General features: G+C 42.3%; 1 protein-coding gene across 1 annotated transcript in view; it reads left to right on the top strand.

Annotated features, from left to right (window-relative positions):
• Nucleotides 1-13,432, top strand: part of ZMYM4 (zinc finger MYM-type containing 4) — a 165,460-nt gene that overhangs the window by 125,652 nt on the left and 26,376 nt on the right. The window contains 6 exon segments of the mRNA XM_077295805.1: nt 485-656; nt 2,581-2,760; nt 5,343-5,437; nt 5,673-5,918; nt 5,921-6,073; nt 13,310-13,421. Coding sequence (XP_077151920.1) covers nt 485-656; nt 2,581-2,760; nt 5,343-5,437; nt 5,673-5,918; nt 5,921-6,073; nt 13,310-13,421 — 958 coding nt within the window.

Genomic DNA, 13,432 nt, shown 5'->3' with positions numbered 1-13,432 from the left:
CTATTTTGAGGTAGTGTGAAGGGACAGGGACTGGCAAAACTCGAAATAAATAAAGTAATTTGGGGAGGATAGTCATCTTCAATGCACGCACGTGGCCGAGCCAGGAGAGGTGCAACTTCTCCCATGACTGGAGTAGAAAACGAAGTTTACAGAGCATGTGGGGGTAATTGGCTGCATAAAGGGTTGTTTGCTTTTTGATCACAATTCATAATGCTAAGACACAATAAAATCCAGTATACAGTTTACTCACCTTCCTTATCCGCCTACTCTGTTGGTCATCAGTGATTGGCTCAGTGGCCACGAGCACATTCAGACTGAACAGCAATGGCCGGGGACCAGGGCAGCTTTGTTAGTGGAGTTCTGGGGAATGATGAGGTAACCATACTTTATTTTATTGTGTCACATGGATGGACAACTCGTTCAATGCAAGGTAGTATGCTCAGTGAGTGATTTTAAACTCATGCTTTTCTTTTTAAATATAAAGGTGCCTGTCCCAATGCTGATTCCCACCACTCTTGATAATGCTGACAAGATTATAGATGCAATTGAGGACCTCAAAGAAAAAGTCCCATCCGATCCCTTTGAGGCAGATATACTTCAAATGGCAGAAATGATTGCTGAAGATGAGGAAAAGGAGAAAACGTTATCTCATGGAGGTCAGTAGATGCAGCAGTAATATTTCTCTTGCAAATGGTAAACTTTTAATTATTGGAAACTTCATTCATTTTTGAGTTGTAACTGGGAAAAAAAAATTTTTTTTCTTCCTTTAATGTTTCACTAATAGTTCTCCAATTTACTAATCGGTTTCATGAGGTAGACAGTTGATGCAATGGTTACTTTTTATGGTCAAAGCAAAACATGGTGTCTCTCAAGTTCGCTAAATGTTCACAATAGAGGGTGGGATTCATTAGAAATGTATTTTTTACATTCGTTTTCCACTTCACCTGGTGCAATAAACCCGCTGTGTTTCATTTGACTTTTTAAAGCTGTTTCGGAGCCGTGTTAAAACTGGCAGGGTACCTGTCCAATATATGATCCCCAGGATAAATACAGGCATGGTGCATTGCTAGATCCTATGTTGTACCACTCATTAGAAGACTGGAGCTATACAAATAATTGCTGTCCCCTCAGGAGAGCCTGGTAGCCCCTGTAACCAACTTCCCTCCGATTTTTTTTTTTTTTTTTTTAACATTTTTATTGAAAAATACCTCGGAATGAACAGAGTATACATTAACAGGATATGCATCAGATTATCCTATCAATGTTAACAGATATCAATACAGGATACTATTACAAATATTACATCATATTTTAATTAGTATATTTTGTTGTAGCATATTACAATATTTTAATGTATAGCTATATTTTAAACAATACAATTGGGGCAAGTAGAACACTGCACTCATCCATTTGTTAGGACAATAAGCAATTTGTCAAACTTAAGAACTTAATGATTTATAGGCTAGAAATGGCAATACACTCCTTGGTTCTTTTGTATCAGGAATCTTATCTCATGCTGTTGAAAACTTGGAATCCTTGAGGGTACATAGCGTGAAAATGAGGAAGCTAAAACATTGGGAGATAATTGCTTCAGAGGTGAATCACACCACTTCTCCCAGATTTTATTGAATTTCTGGGGACATCCTCTATACGTAAATACTATATTCTCATACGGTATTATATTATTTACTCATTTTTTACATTGACTAATGGAAGGTGCCCATCCATCTCAATGCTATCGCTTTCCTGGCAAGAACAGGTTCTCACAAATGAGAATGCTATCATAATGTAGCCAAATTTCCTCATCTAAAATTCCCAACACACACCGTTTCGGCACACAATCGGTGCCCCAATTATTCTTGATAATGTAGCACATCTGTGACAACCATCAGAGGTTAATCTACCAAACCTATATAGTTTGGATGGGGTTAGGTAAGATTGATGCAAAATAAATAATTGTATTAATTTATTATTTGCATCAGTTATTATTTATTATTTGATACCATTGTGTGGGCTTCTAAAGCATCACTCCATTGTTCTTCTGTTAATGAGGGTATCAATTGTCGCCATTTGTCTTTTACAGGAAGCTGAGTGGATGCAATTTTTGAATTAATCAAAAAAGTATATAGGGTGGAAATTACACCCATAGGGCCTTTGGTAATGAGTACACCTATTAGTGGGTACCTCAGTATCTGCATTCTAGGATGTGGGAGCTGGTGTGTAATAGCATGTCTCAATTGCAGATATCCATATAAATCCCTGTGTGGAACATCATATTTTGTATGTGCTTGGTCAAATGATAGCAGTACTTCATTTTCAAATACTTTGTCCAGTGTTGTTGTTCCGTATTGCTTCCAAAATATAAGCTCTTGTAATATAACTGAGTCTTACCCACTTGGTCAGTGAATTTCAAAATTCGTTTACTTTCCTTCCATATCCGGATTGCAAGTTTATGCAGAAATAGCAATCCCTCTGGTGGTTTATAGGATCCCTCCAATATTGCCAATATTGAAATCCCATTCAAAAATTGCTAAATATGTGCCTCTACATATCATCCCCCAACCAACTTTTTTTCTCCAGATCAAGGCAGTACTTACAGTGGAGACCTAGAATCTGAAGCTGTATCTACTCCACACAGTTGGGAAGATGAATTAAACCACTACACCCTTAAATCCAACAACGTGCAAGAGCCAGACTCAGAAATCCGGCAGCTTTCCAGAGTGGGAACTGAACAAGATCTGGAATTAGACTTCCCAACAGGTTGGTCTTTTTATCAATATTGATCAATTAGAAATATTGGTTTAAATGGTATAAAGTACCAGTCAAAAGATTGGACTAACTTGTTCTTGCAATGGTTTTCTTGTTCTTATTGGAATGTGCATAGCAAAACCATGAAGCAATGCAAATAGAAAGAAAGAGTAAAGAGATACCTGTGAAGCAAACCAGATTATGTATTACACCACAAGTTCCTCAAAGTTCTTCCTTTTTATTTTGATGACCACTTTACACCCTCTTGGCATTTTATACACACTCTTGGCATTTTATCAACTAGCCTCATCAATTGTTCATTTGTGGAATTTCCTGGATTGAGAAAGTGTTCCCGACCATCAGGTGTGGTTTGCTGAGACAGTTTTATACCCAGTTCAATACAGTACCTAGTTGAGTGGTTTACCAAAGTTGAGGAATAGGATTCAGCAAAGAAAAATGACAATCCATCACTTTTTTTTTCATTAGTTTTATTTTCGAAACAAAATCCAGAAAATTCCTAAAACCTTGTAGGTATCCTCAAATGCAGTCACAACAACAATCAATTGCTATGGGGAACCTGGCTGTCATGAGGACTGCCCCAGGAATGGAAGGCCAAGAAATATCTCGGAGTATAAGTTCATGAAAGCTACCAAACTTAGAAACTGCAAATTAACAACTCCTCTCATAACCGCTTTCATAAAAAAGATATATTCAGCTCACCCTTCAGATGAATTTCCTTATGAGTCCAGGAAATCTTGAGCACGGATTCGCGTCTCTGCCAGACGCCTAGAAATGCACATGTGGGAAAAAAGGGGGATCCAGCTCCAAGTGATAAAATCACTTAACTTTAATCGTATTCATTTAAAATAGAAATAGTCCATAAGGCATACAAAAGCCGGGTATATCGGAAGGAGAGGTCCTGTGTAAACTGTACACGTTTCGAACACACAAGTGCTCTTAGTCTAAGACTAAGGTTTTGTATGTCTTATTGCCTATTTCTATTTTAAATGAATACTATTAAAGTTAAATGATTTTATCTCTTGGAGCTGGATCCTCCTTTTTTCCACATGTGCATAGATTTCAAGTAGCTGACTCATTTCTACATTAGCAGTCCATAGGAAATTGCAAGTAAGCTGGACTTACTACTGAGGAAAGCAGACAAGAAGAGACTTGTTTTGGCCAAGCGACACAATGACTGGACATTGGATTTGTGGAAACATGAACTCAAGTCTTAAGTGAAGCCTGTCACCAGAAAAATTGCTATTTACCTGCAGATATGGGGTTAATCTGCAGTTTAATAGTGTTGTTAACCTGCCCAGCGCCCGCACTTAAGGAACGCTGCTGGGAGAAAATGAACTTTACTCCCCACTGCAGTGTTCCAGTTTCAGCAGTTGCAGGGGCTGCGCAGGCGCGGGTTCAGTAAAGGTGGGGGCTGTAAACCGTGTCCTCGGCCCTCACTGACAACCGGCCCCAATGCAGAGCCAGTGTTAGTCCGAGCTGGGGGCATGATTACAGCCAGCACTCTCTATATAATCCGAGCAGTGACTGAGCCTGTGCTAATGCCACCCTGTGACTGAAACAGGAGCACTGACAGGGGGAATACAATTAATTTTCTCATGGCAGCGTTCGGGTAAGTGTGGGCGCCGGGCTAGTTACTGTAATTACATTAGAGACTTTGCTATCAATTGGCATGTCTTTGTGAGACACAAAAAGGTGAGCGAATGGTTTCCACATGTGTGATGTCTTCCGTGAAGCATAGAGGGGGAAAGGTAATGATATTTTGCTGGTGACACCATTAGTGATATATTCCAAATTCAAGGAACACTTACACAGCATAACTGCAACAGCATTCTACAATAACATGCCATTACATCTATCTTTCACTTAGCTTAACGTAGTGGGACCATCATTTTTGTTGCAACAACACATGACCCAAGACAGACCTCCAGGATATGTAAGGACTATGTGACCAAGAATGAGAGGGATGGTTTGATGCCTCAAATGATGTAGTCTACATAATCACTCAACCTCAACCAAATTGAGATGGTTTGCGATGAGTTGGACCTCAGAGTGAAGGCAAAACAGCCATCAAGTGTTCAGAAATTCTGGGAACACCTTCCATTCCATGTGACTACCTGATGAATCTGTTTAAAAGAATGTTAAGGGGGTGTAAAGTTGTCATCAGAGTAAAAGGAGTGGAATGGGATTTTGAGGAATTTGAGGTTTAACTCTTTTTCTGATTTTGTTTTACATGTGTTTTTTTACTCTTTTTTTTTTTCCCTCTGTTGTTCCTTTGAGTTTTTGCTGCCTTCAGTCTTTCTCTACAATGTGCACATTCAAATAAGAGCACAGAAAACAATTGTATGAACACTGGTTTTTATTTTTGACCAGTACTATAAATATAACCTATCTGCCTAGAACAACTATGTCATGCAAATCAATAACTGTAGCAAATTGTTCATCAAAACAGTGTCACAAACCTTGGAAACATGACGCTTTAGTGTTGAATGTCTGCAAGTGTTCAGATATTAGAGTAAATTTGTTTAGGATATTACAGAAGATCATGTAATAACTTGCACTTTTACCTATCATAGAAGCATTTGACCCATTAAGTAAAGGTTCGAGTTTCTTTGGTCGGGCTCGAGGAAGGCGAAAACACCGTGATGGGTTCCCACAGCCCAAACGCCGGGTGAGTCCTTGTTATTTAAAGTTAGTGGTACAAGAAAATATGTTATGTTTTTTTCTTCTAAACTGTCCATATAATACTCACTGTGCTAGCGCTGGTGACTGACAAGACTTTTTTCGGTAGAAATGTATAGTGACTTGTTATTAACACACAACATTATCAAATGCTCATGCTACAGCAACCACAAGTCATTATGTTTCAGACAATTATTTATCCATTGTTTTCTGATTTTTCTAAGGGTCGCAAAAAGTCAGTGGTTGCTGTGGAGCCACGAAACCTGATGCAGGGATCATATCCTGGATGTTCTGCATTAGGTTCCACATTAAAATACATGTATGGGGTAAATGCCTGGAAGAATTGGGTACGATGGAAAAACTCACAAGAAGAACCAGAAGACATTAAGTTTGGAGGTAAATTTTGTGTGCGACAGAAACATCATGTTCTGTTTTCTTTCTATTTTCCTACTTACTGTCTTGTTTTCTCATAGTACGACCTGTAAAATTTAAAGAAGATATTTTGTCGTGCACCTTTGCTGAACTTAGTTATGGCTTATGTCAGTTTATCCATGAAGTACGTCGACCCAATGGAGAGAAATACAATGCAGATAGCATCCTGTACCTGTGCCTTGGAGTTCAGCAGGTAAATTAGTGACTGCATTCTTTCACATTTGGAGTTGGTCACGTTTTTGTCTGGGCAGACTTGTTATATAAGGCTTTAAAGATTTAATTTGTGCTTAAACAGGAATTCTCTAAATCAGGAATCCGCAACCTTTGGTGACCTAGCGGTGTGATGCTGCAACTCCCAGCATTCCACAGGTTGTCACAACATGTTGGGAGTTGACGTTTCACAGCAGTATGTACTTCCTGTGCTTCATAGCAGATGTTGGTGTCATTGCATGTGGACGTTTGGCCATAAAAAGCAATCCATAAAGCTTTGAAGCAACAGTTCTAGTGGCATTGTTACTTTTGTGGGTAGTTTGGAATTTCCTAGTAACGTTTCATACAAAATTCACTTTTTTTTTTTTTTTTTTTTTTTTTAAACTCAAATAGGTTTTTATTAAGTATAAAATTTCAATAAAACATCTAACATTAATACATGTATTTTTCCCCCAACATTAACCCCTCCTTCCCCACCCCTCCCCCTCTTTCTCACACTCTTCTCTTAACATGTCTTGTAACAGTATATACGTTAGCATTATGTAGTGTCTTCCATTATGAACATATAAACCATTATTGTATAGGCGAAACCTCCTCAGGCCTATCTTCGCTTAACCTCCTCCTATCCCAATTCCAGCCAAGGCGTCCACAATTTGTCATACAAGACCATTTTCCCTCTTTTCTGATACACTCCCTTTCCAGGGCAATGACCACCTCCACATAATTAATGTATTCTCCCCTCGAGGGAGGCTCCTCATTTATCCAGTTTCTTGCTATGACCTTCCGAGCCATGCATAGTAGTGTAGCGATTGGTATTTTCAACTTGTTATCCACAACTATCTCTTCTACATATCCCAACACGCACACCACTGGTTCCCTTGGAAGAAGGCTACTTTCACACTTGCGTCGTTTGGAATGCGTCGCAATGCGTCGTTTTGCGGAAAAAAACGGATCCTGCAAATGTGCCCGCAGGATGCATTTTTTTCCCATAGACTTGTATTGCCGACGGATCGCAACGTATGGCCATACGTCTCGTCCGTCGTGCACTGGATGCGCCATGTTTTGTAACGTTTTTTTCGTACGTTGCGTCCGCCATTTCCTACTGCGCATGCGCGGCCGGAACTCCGTCCCCTCCTGCCCGGGACATAGAATGGGCAGCGGATGCGTTGAAAAACTGCAACCGCTGCCCACGTTGTGCCGAATTTGCACAACGTACATCAGGCCGACGCTTTGCGACGGCCCCGTACCGACGCAAGTGTGAAAGAAGCCTTATGCATCTGTATGCCCCTTCTATCTGGCTGAGAACCACTAACCAAAAAGCAGTCAATCTCGGACACGTCCAAAGCATGTGAAACGTTGCAGCATTATCATTCCTACATCTAGGGCATTCCGAATCAGATCTCAGTCCAGCTCTATACAAGACATCCGGAGACCTATACACTCTGTGTATAATATAAAGCTGGGAGAGTCTATACGGTTCATTCAATGATAATTTGGGTATCCATTCTAATACAGATTCCCATGTTTCATCCTCCAAGCGACCCAACTCTTTCCCATTTAGCCCTCACGCCAATCGGATATCCCAATAAGTGAGTATGGAGTAGATCCTTGTATAGGGACAAAAAATGGGTATTATACCTACCGATAATTCGGTTTCAAGGAGTCCATCCTGACAGCACTCTGGAGGACGTCCTCCTCCTCCTTGCAGGGACAGGAAATGACACGAGAGGTTAAAAGGTCCCACTCCGCCCCCTTTCCTTTAGTGTTTTGACAAGTACCACACCATGGATAGATACCATTTGAATTTTATTAACCAAATCATATTTACAGCATGTGACATAGTATACATAGGGGGGGAAGTAACGGTGCTGTCAGGATGGACTCCTGGAAACCGAATTATCGGTAGGTATAATACCCATTTTCCAGGACGTCCCCCTGACAGCACTCTGGAGAATACTAAAGAAAACTCCTTTAGGGTGGGACAACTGCCTGGAGAACCTTTCTCCCAAATGACATTTGCTGGGTTGCTAACACGTCTAGTTTGTAGTGTTTACAGAATGTGTTTACGCTGGCCCAGGTTGCGGCTTTACAGATCTGTTCTAATGATGCCCCTGCCCGTTCAGCCCATGATGCTGAAATGGCCCGAGTAGAATGGGCTTTAATTCCTACTGGACAATCTACCCCTTCTGATGATTAGGCTTTTGCAATTACTGTAGTGATCCATCTAGCTATAGAGGTTTTGGATGCTTTTTTACCCCTATTTTTACCTCCAAAAAGGATAAATAGATTGGGATCTTTTCTCCAGGTACTAGTGGCTTCTAAATAGTCTAGCACTGCTTGTCTGACATCCAGAGAATGTAAAGATTGTTCTTTTGTATTAGAGGGTTTATTGCAAAAGGAGGGTAGAATTATTTCCTGATTCCTGTTTTGTACTGAAGCTACCTTGGGAATAAATGATGGATCTAGTTTTAAGATTATATGATCCTCAGGAATCTGGAGGTACGGATCCCTAATTGACAGGGCTTGTATCTCCCCCACTCTTTTGGCCGTTGTAATAGCTACCAAAAATGCTGTTTTCCAAGTTCGTACTGCAATGGGCATGTCACCTTTAAGGGTATAAGGATCTTTACATAGGGCTCTGAGCACTAGATTTAAATCCCAAGTGGGAGTTAATTGTCTAAACGTGGGACGTAATCTCTGGATGGCTTTTACGAATCTAATTATCCATGGGTGAGAGGCCAACGGATAATCCAAGAACGTGCTAAGCGCTGAAATCTGCACCTTAAGGGTACTAGGTCTCAGCCCCATATTGAATCCGGATTGGAGAAAATCCAGAACTCTGGGAACGTCCGGGTTCTCCGACATCACGGCCGACCTGCCACCTTCCATACAGAATTTCTTCCAAATTTTGCAGTAAATAGCTGACATTACTGGCTTACGACTAGCCTGAATAGTTGAAATGACTTCATCAGATAGCCCCCGCGCTTTCAAGATGTCCCTCTCAGGATCCACGCTGAAAGGTGTAATCGTTCCGGGTTTTAATGTAACACGGGCCCTTGATAAATGATGTCCTTCCATAGGGGAAGTCTGATTGGATTCTCTGTTGTCATGGCTCCCAGCAATGGAAACCAGCTCCTTTGTGGCCAGAATGGTACCACCATCAGAACTGTTGCTTGGTCTTCCTGAATTTTTCTGAGTACCCTCGGAATGAGTGCTATTGGAGGAAATGCATAAGAAAGTGGTTCGACCCATGTTTGGCTCAAGGCGTCGACTGCTTCCGGCATGTCCGTAGGGTTGAGGGAATAGAATCTGGCCACCTTTAAATTTTTTCTTGTAGCAAATAGATCTATCTTGGGAGTCCCCCAATGGTGACATAATCGGTGAAAGATTTCTTGATTTAGCTCCCATTCTGTCGGACAGACTTCTTTTCTGCTCAAATAATCGGCCAGGACGTTCTGAGATCCCTCTAGGTGGACTGCTGTGATTAATAGAACTGTGTTCTCTGCCCAAAAAAATATTCTTCGTGCCAACTCCTGAAGTGGTTTGTGTCTGGGACCTCCTTGATGTCTTATGAAGGATACCGCTGTCATGTTGTCTGTTAGGATCTTCACATGTTTGTTCTTCAAGCGAGAGTGATTCCTTCTTAGAGCTTCCCAAACCGCGTAAAGCTCTCTGTAGTTTGAAGATTTTTGACTGATATCTTCTGGCCACCTGCCTTGGATGAATGATTCTTCTAGATGGGCTCCCCAACCCCACTGACTGGCGTCTGTAGTGATCACCACACAAGGGGTCAAGGTCCATGGAACACCCACTCTTAGGTTGCTGTATTGTGTCCACCACTGCAATGACTTTTTTACTGTGTTTGATAAATGGATTATTCTGTCCAGTGACGACTGACGCCGATCCCATGTCGAGAGAACCTGATCCTGTAATAATCTTGAGTGAGCCTGTGCCCATCTTACGCAAGTGATACAGGCCGTCATCTTCCCTAGGATCTTCATGGCCGATCTTATAGTAATCCGATGTTTTAGGAATTCTATGATCAATGTTCTCATTGATTCCTGCTTTTCTCTTGGCAGAAAGGATTGTCTTGAGGTGGCGTCTAGAAGAACTCCCAGAAATACCTTCCGAGATTCGGGCTTTATGTGTGATTTCTTTCGATTTACAACCCAACCTAGGTGTTCCAATACTGAAATGGCTCGATCCCTGTGTAGGAGTAAGACATTTTTTGTTCTGGCTACCAGCAGAAAATCGTCCAAATAAGGAATTATTGTAATTCCTTCGTTTCTTAGGTATGCCACTACCTCTGCTACCAGTTTTGTAAAAATCCTTGGTGCCGAGGCAAGGCCGAACGGGAGACACTGAAATTGGAGGTGGCAGGTTTGGTCCGGAATTTTTACAGAAAACCTCAGAAGCTCCTGAGATGTTGCATGGATTGGAACCTGATAATACGCACTTTTTAGATCGAGCGTACACATTACCGCATCTTTGTCTATGAGGTGGACAGTTGTTTTTATTGATTCCATTCTGAATCTTTTGTATTTGACATAGACGTTTAAAGGTTTTAGGTTTATTATTGTGCGTGTTTCTCCTGATGGCTTTGGGATTGAAAATAGTGAAGAGTAGTGACCTCTGGCTATTTCTATAGTGGGAACCCGCACTATAACCTGAGAACTGAACAACGTCTGAAGGTCTGTGAATATTGGTGAATTTTTTGCCACACTTGTAGGTGGGATACACCTCTGTGGTGCTGGGGATATGAGTTCTATGCTGTACCCTTCTGAAATTATATTGAGGACATACGCATTTTTTGTGATTTTCCTCCAGTTGTTCAGAAAAAGACTGAGTCTGCCCCCTATACCTATGGCGTCATTGTCTCCTAGATCTAGGGCTTGACCCAAAAAGGGAATTTCTTCCCCTTCTGTTCTGAGAATAGGCTCCTCTATAGGCACCTCTGCTGGATCTCCACTGTTCTCTATAGTCAGGTTGTTTGCCTCTATAGGAACTTCGAGGTGGGGGTCTTTTCCGAAATGGCTGAAATTTTTTCGGTTTTTCCTCGGGAAACCCTTTTTTATTGTCTGATGCGGATTCTAGAATGTCGTCTAATGCCTGTCCAAATACTTTGGATCCAGAAAAGGGAATGGCGCATAACTTCTTTTTAGATGCATTATCTCCTGACCAAGATTTAAGCCATTTGGCCCTACGAGTCGCATTGGATAATGAACTATTCCTGGCAGCAAATCTCACTGATTCTGCTGACGTATCCGCCATAAAGGCTGTGGCAGATTTTATGATGGGTAAGGAGGAAATTATATCAGCTCGCGGGGTTTTATTCAGCAAATGCTCCTCTAACTGTCCCATCCACAAATACATGGACCTGGCTACTGACGTGGCTGCAATGTTAGCCTTTATCAGAGCTGCCGAAGTTTCCAAAGAACGACGCAACAGAATATCAGCTTTTCGGTCCATAGCATCTCGGAGACTAGATGAGTCCTCAAATGGAATAGCCGTTTTTTTTAGTAACCTTGGCTATTGGTACGTCGACTTTCGGTATTTCCTCCCATGTCTTGATATCCTCCGGATCAAATGGTAGACGACTCTTAAATTCCCGGGACACTATCAGTCTACGTTCTGCATCCTTCCATTCTTGCAATATCATTTGTCTGAGATGATCGCTTACAGGGAATACCGTCTGTCTCTGCGATGTAAGCCCCCCAAACATCAAATCCTGTCTGGACTTTGGCCGCGGCTCTTCTTTCATCTGCATCATATTCCTCACTGCTTGTACAAGATCTTCTGTCTCTTCCACAGGAAAGAGAAACTTCCTTCCCTGATCCTGTTCATCTAGTGGTAGTTCTCCTTCTTCTTGACCCGAGCTTCTACCGTCCGATTCTTCCTTAGATGAAGCCTCTACATCATCTTGGTCCAGGTCCATCCGTGGTCTCTTGCGACCCGGACCTGGGCTGGAGGGGTACCGTTGTGTCATGGTAGCCAAAGAATTCTGTACTTCTTCCCGAATTAGAGTTCTCATTTCGGATAACAATGATGGTTGTTCTTCCCTCACAACTCTAGAAATGCAGGACCTGCACAACTCCTTTTTACATGCTTCAGGTAACTTTGCATTACATATGGAGCATCGTCTGGACTTCGTCAAAGCCTTGCCTGACTTTTTTGTCACTGGCAGGGATGTCTGTTGAGCCTCCTTATCCTAAGTATAAGAGTGACTGCAGCTTAGTGACTAGAAATAAGTGGGAAGGTAATATGCGCTATGCGCACTTACCCCAGCCTCCTCACTCCTGTGATCCATATCCTCTGTTTAAAATATAAATATGCTGTATAAATGGGACATCTCCTGCTAGAGGGATATAGCAGCACTTGCTGCACTTACCCTTCGTCTCCGGCATTGCAGACCTCCTCTCCGGCCCGTGACTCTGGATGTGCGTCCTGTTCAATCTGGCGCTCGCTGTGTGGAACGCTGGACGCTTATTCCCATTTTTATGGTTGTTTCTGCGTTCCACACTGTGGAAGGCATACCCGGCCGCCGAATCTGCCGGAAATGACGTTACATCACTTACTTCCGCGTTCCACGCAGTGGAACGCACGCTGAAGCCGGGAGGTTCTGCCGCCCCTGCATGCTCGTATGAGAGCATGCGGACCTCTGCGCCTCTTCCCTTCCTGGCGCCGGCGCCTCTTGTCCATCCTGGCGCCTGAGCCGAGAGCCCTCCCCTGGGAGGAAGCGGCTCACCCAGGAACTCGTCCGCTCGACTGGTCTCTGGGCACAGGGACTCCCACCCGGGGAGTATCTGCCCTGGGCTATCGACGAGGGGGAAGGATATTGGACCAGCCGCACGATCTCCCTGAGCCCTCCGGTCCGGTAAGCTTGATCTCTCGTGTGTCCCTCTATGCAGGGACAGGAAAAACACTAAAGGAAAGGGGGCGGAGTGGGACCTTTTAACCTCTCGTGGTGTTTCCTGTCCCTGCAAGGAGGAGGAGGACGTCCTCCAGAGTGCTGTCAGGGGGACGTCCTGGAAATTCACTTTATTATCAAAGTTAGCTTTATTATCACAGCTAAAGGGGACAAGCTTGCTTCAGTCTATCTTTGTGTAACAATCCCCATGGACACTAAACTAGGAAAAATCGTCTAACTCAACACTGTAATAACATTTTCTGAAGCCAGTATAATCTTCTATTCATAGGTTCTCCCTTTTTGTTTTTGTAGTTTCTTTTTGAGAATGGAAGGATTGACAACATTTTTACAGAACCATACTCCAGATTTATGGTGGAACTTACAAAGCTGTTGAAGAGCTGGCACCTGCTTGTCTTACCCAATGGTAAATCAGTA

This window comes from Ranitomeya variabilis, chromosome 3, assembly GCF_051348905.1.
Source record: "Ranitomeya variabilis isolate aRanVar5 chromosome 3, aRanVar5.hap1, whole genome shotgun sequence".
Classification (NCBI taxonomy): Eukaryota; Metazoa; Chordata; class Amphibia; order Anura; family Dendrobatidae; genus Ranitomeya; species Ranitomeya variabilis.
This window is presented reverse-complemented; position numbering and strand designations above follow the sequence as displayed.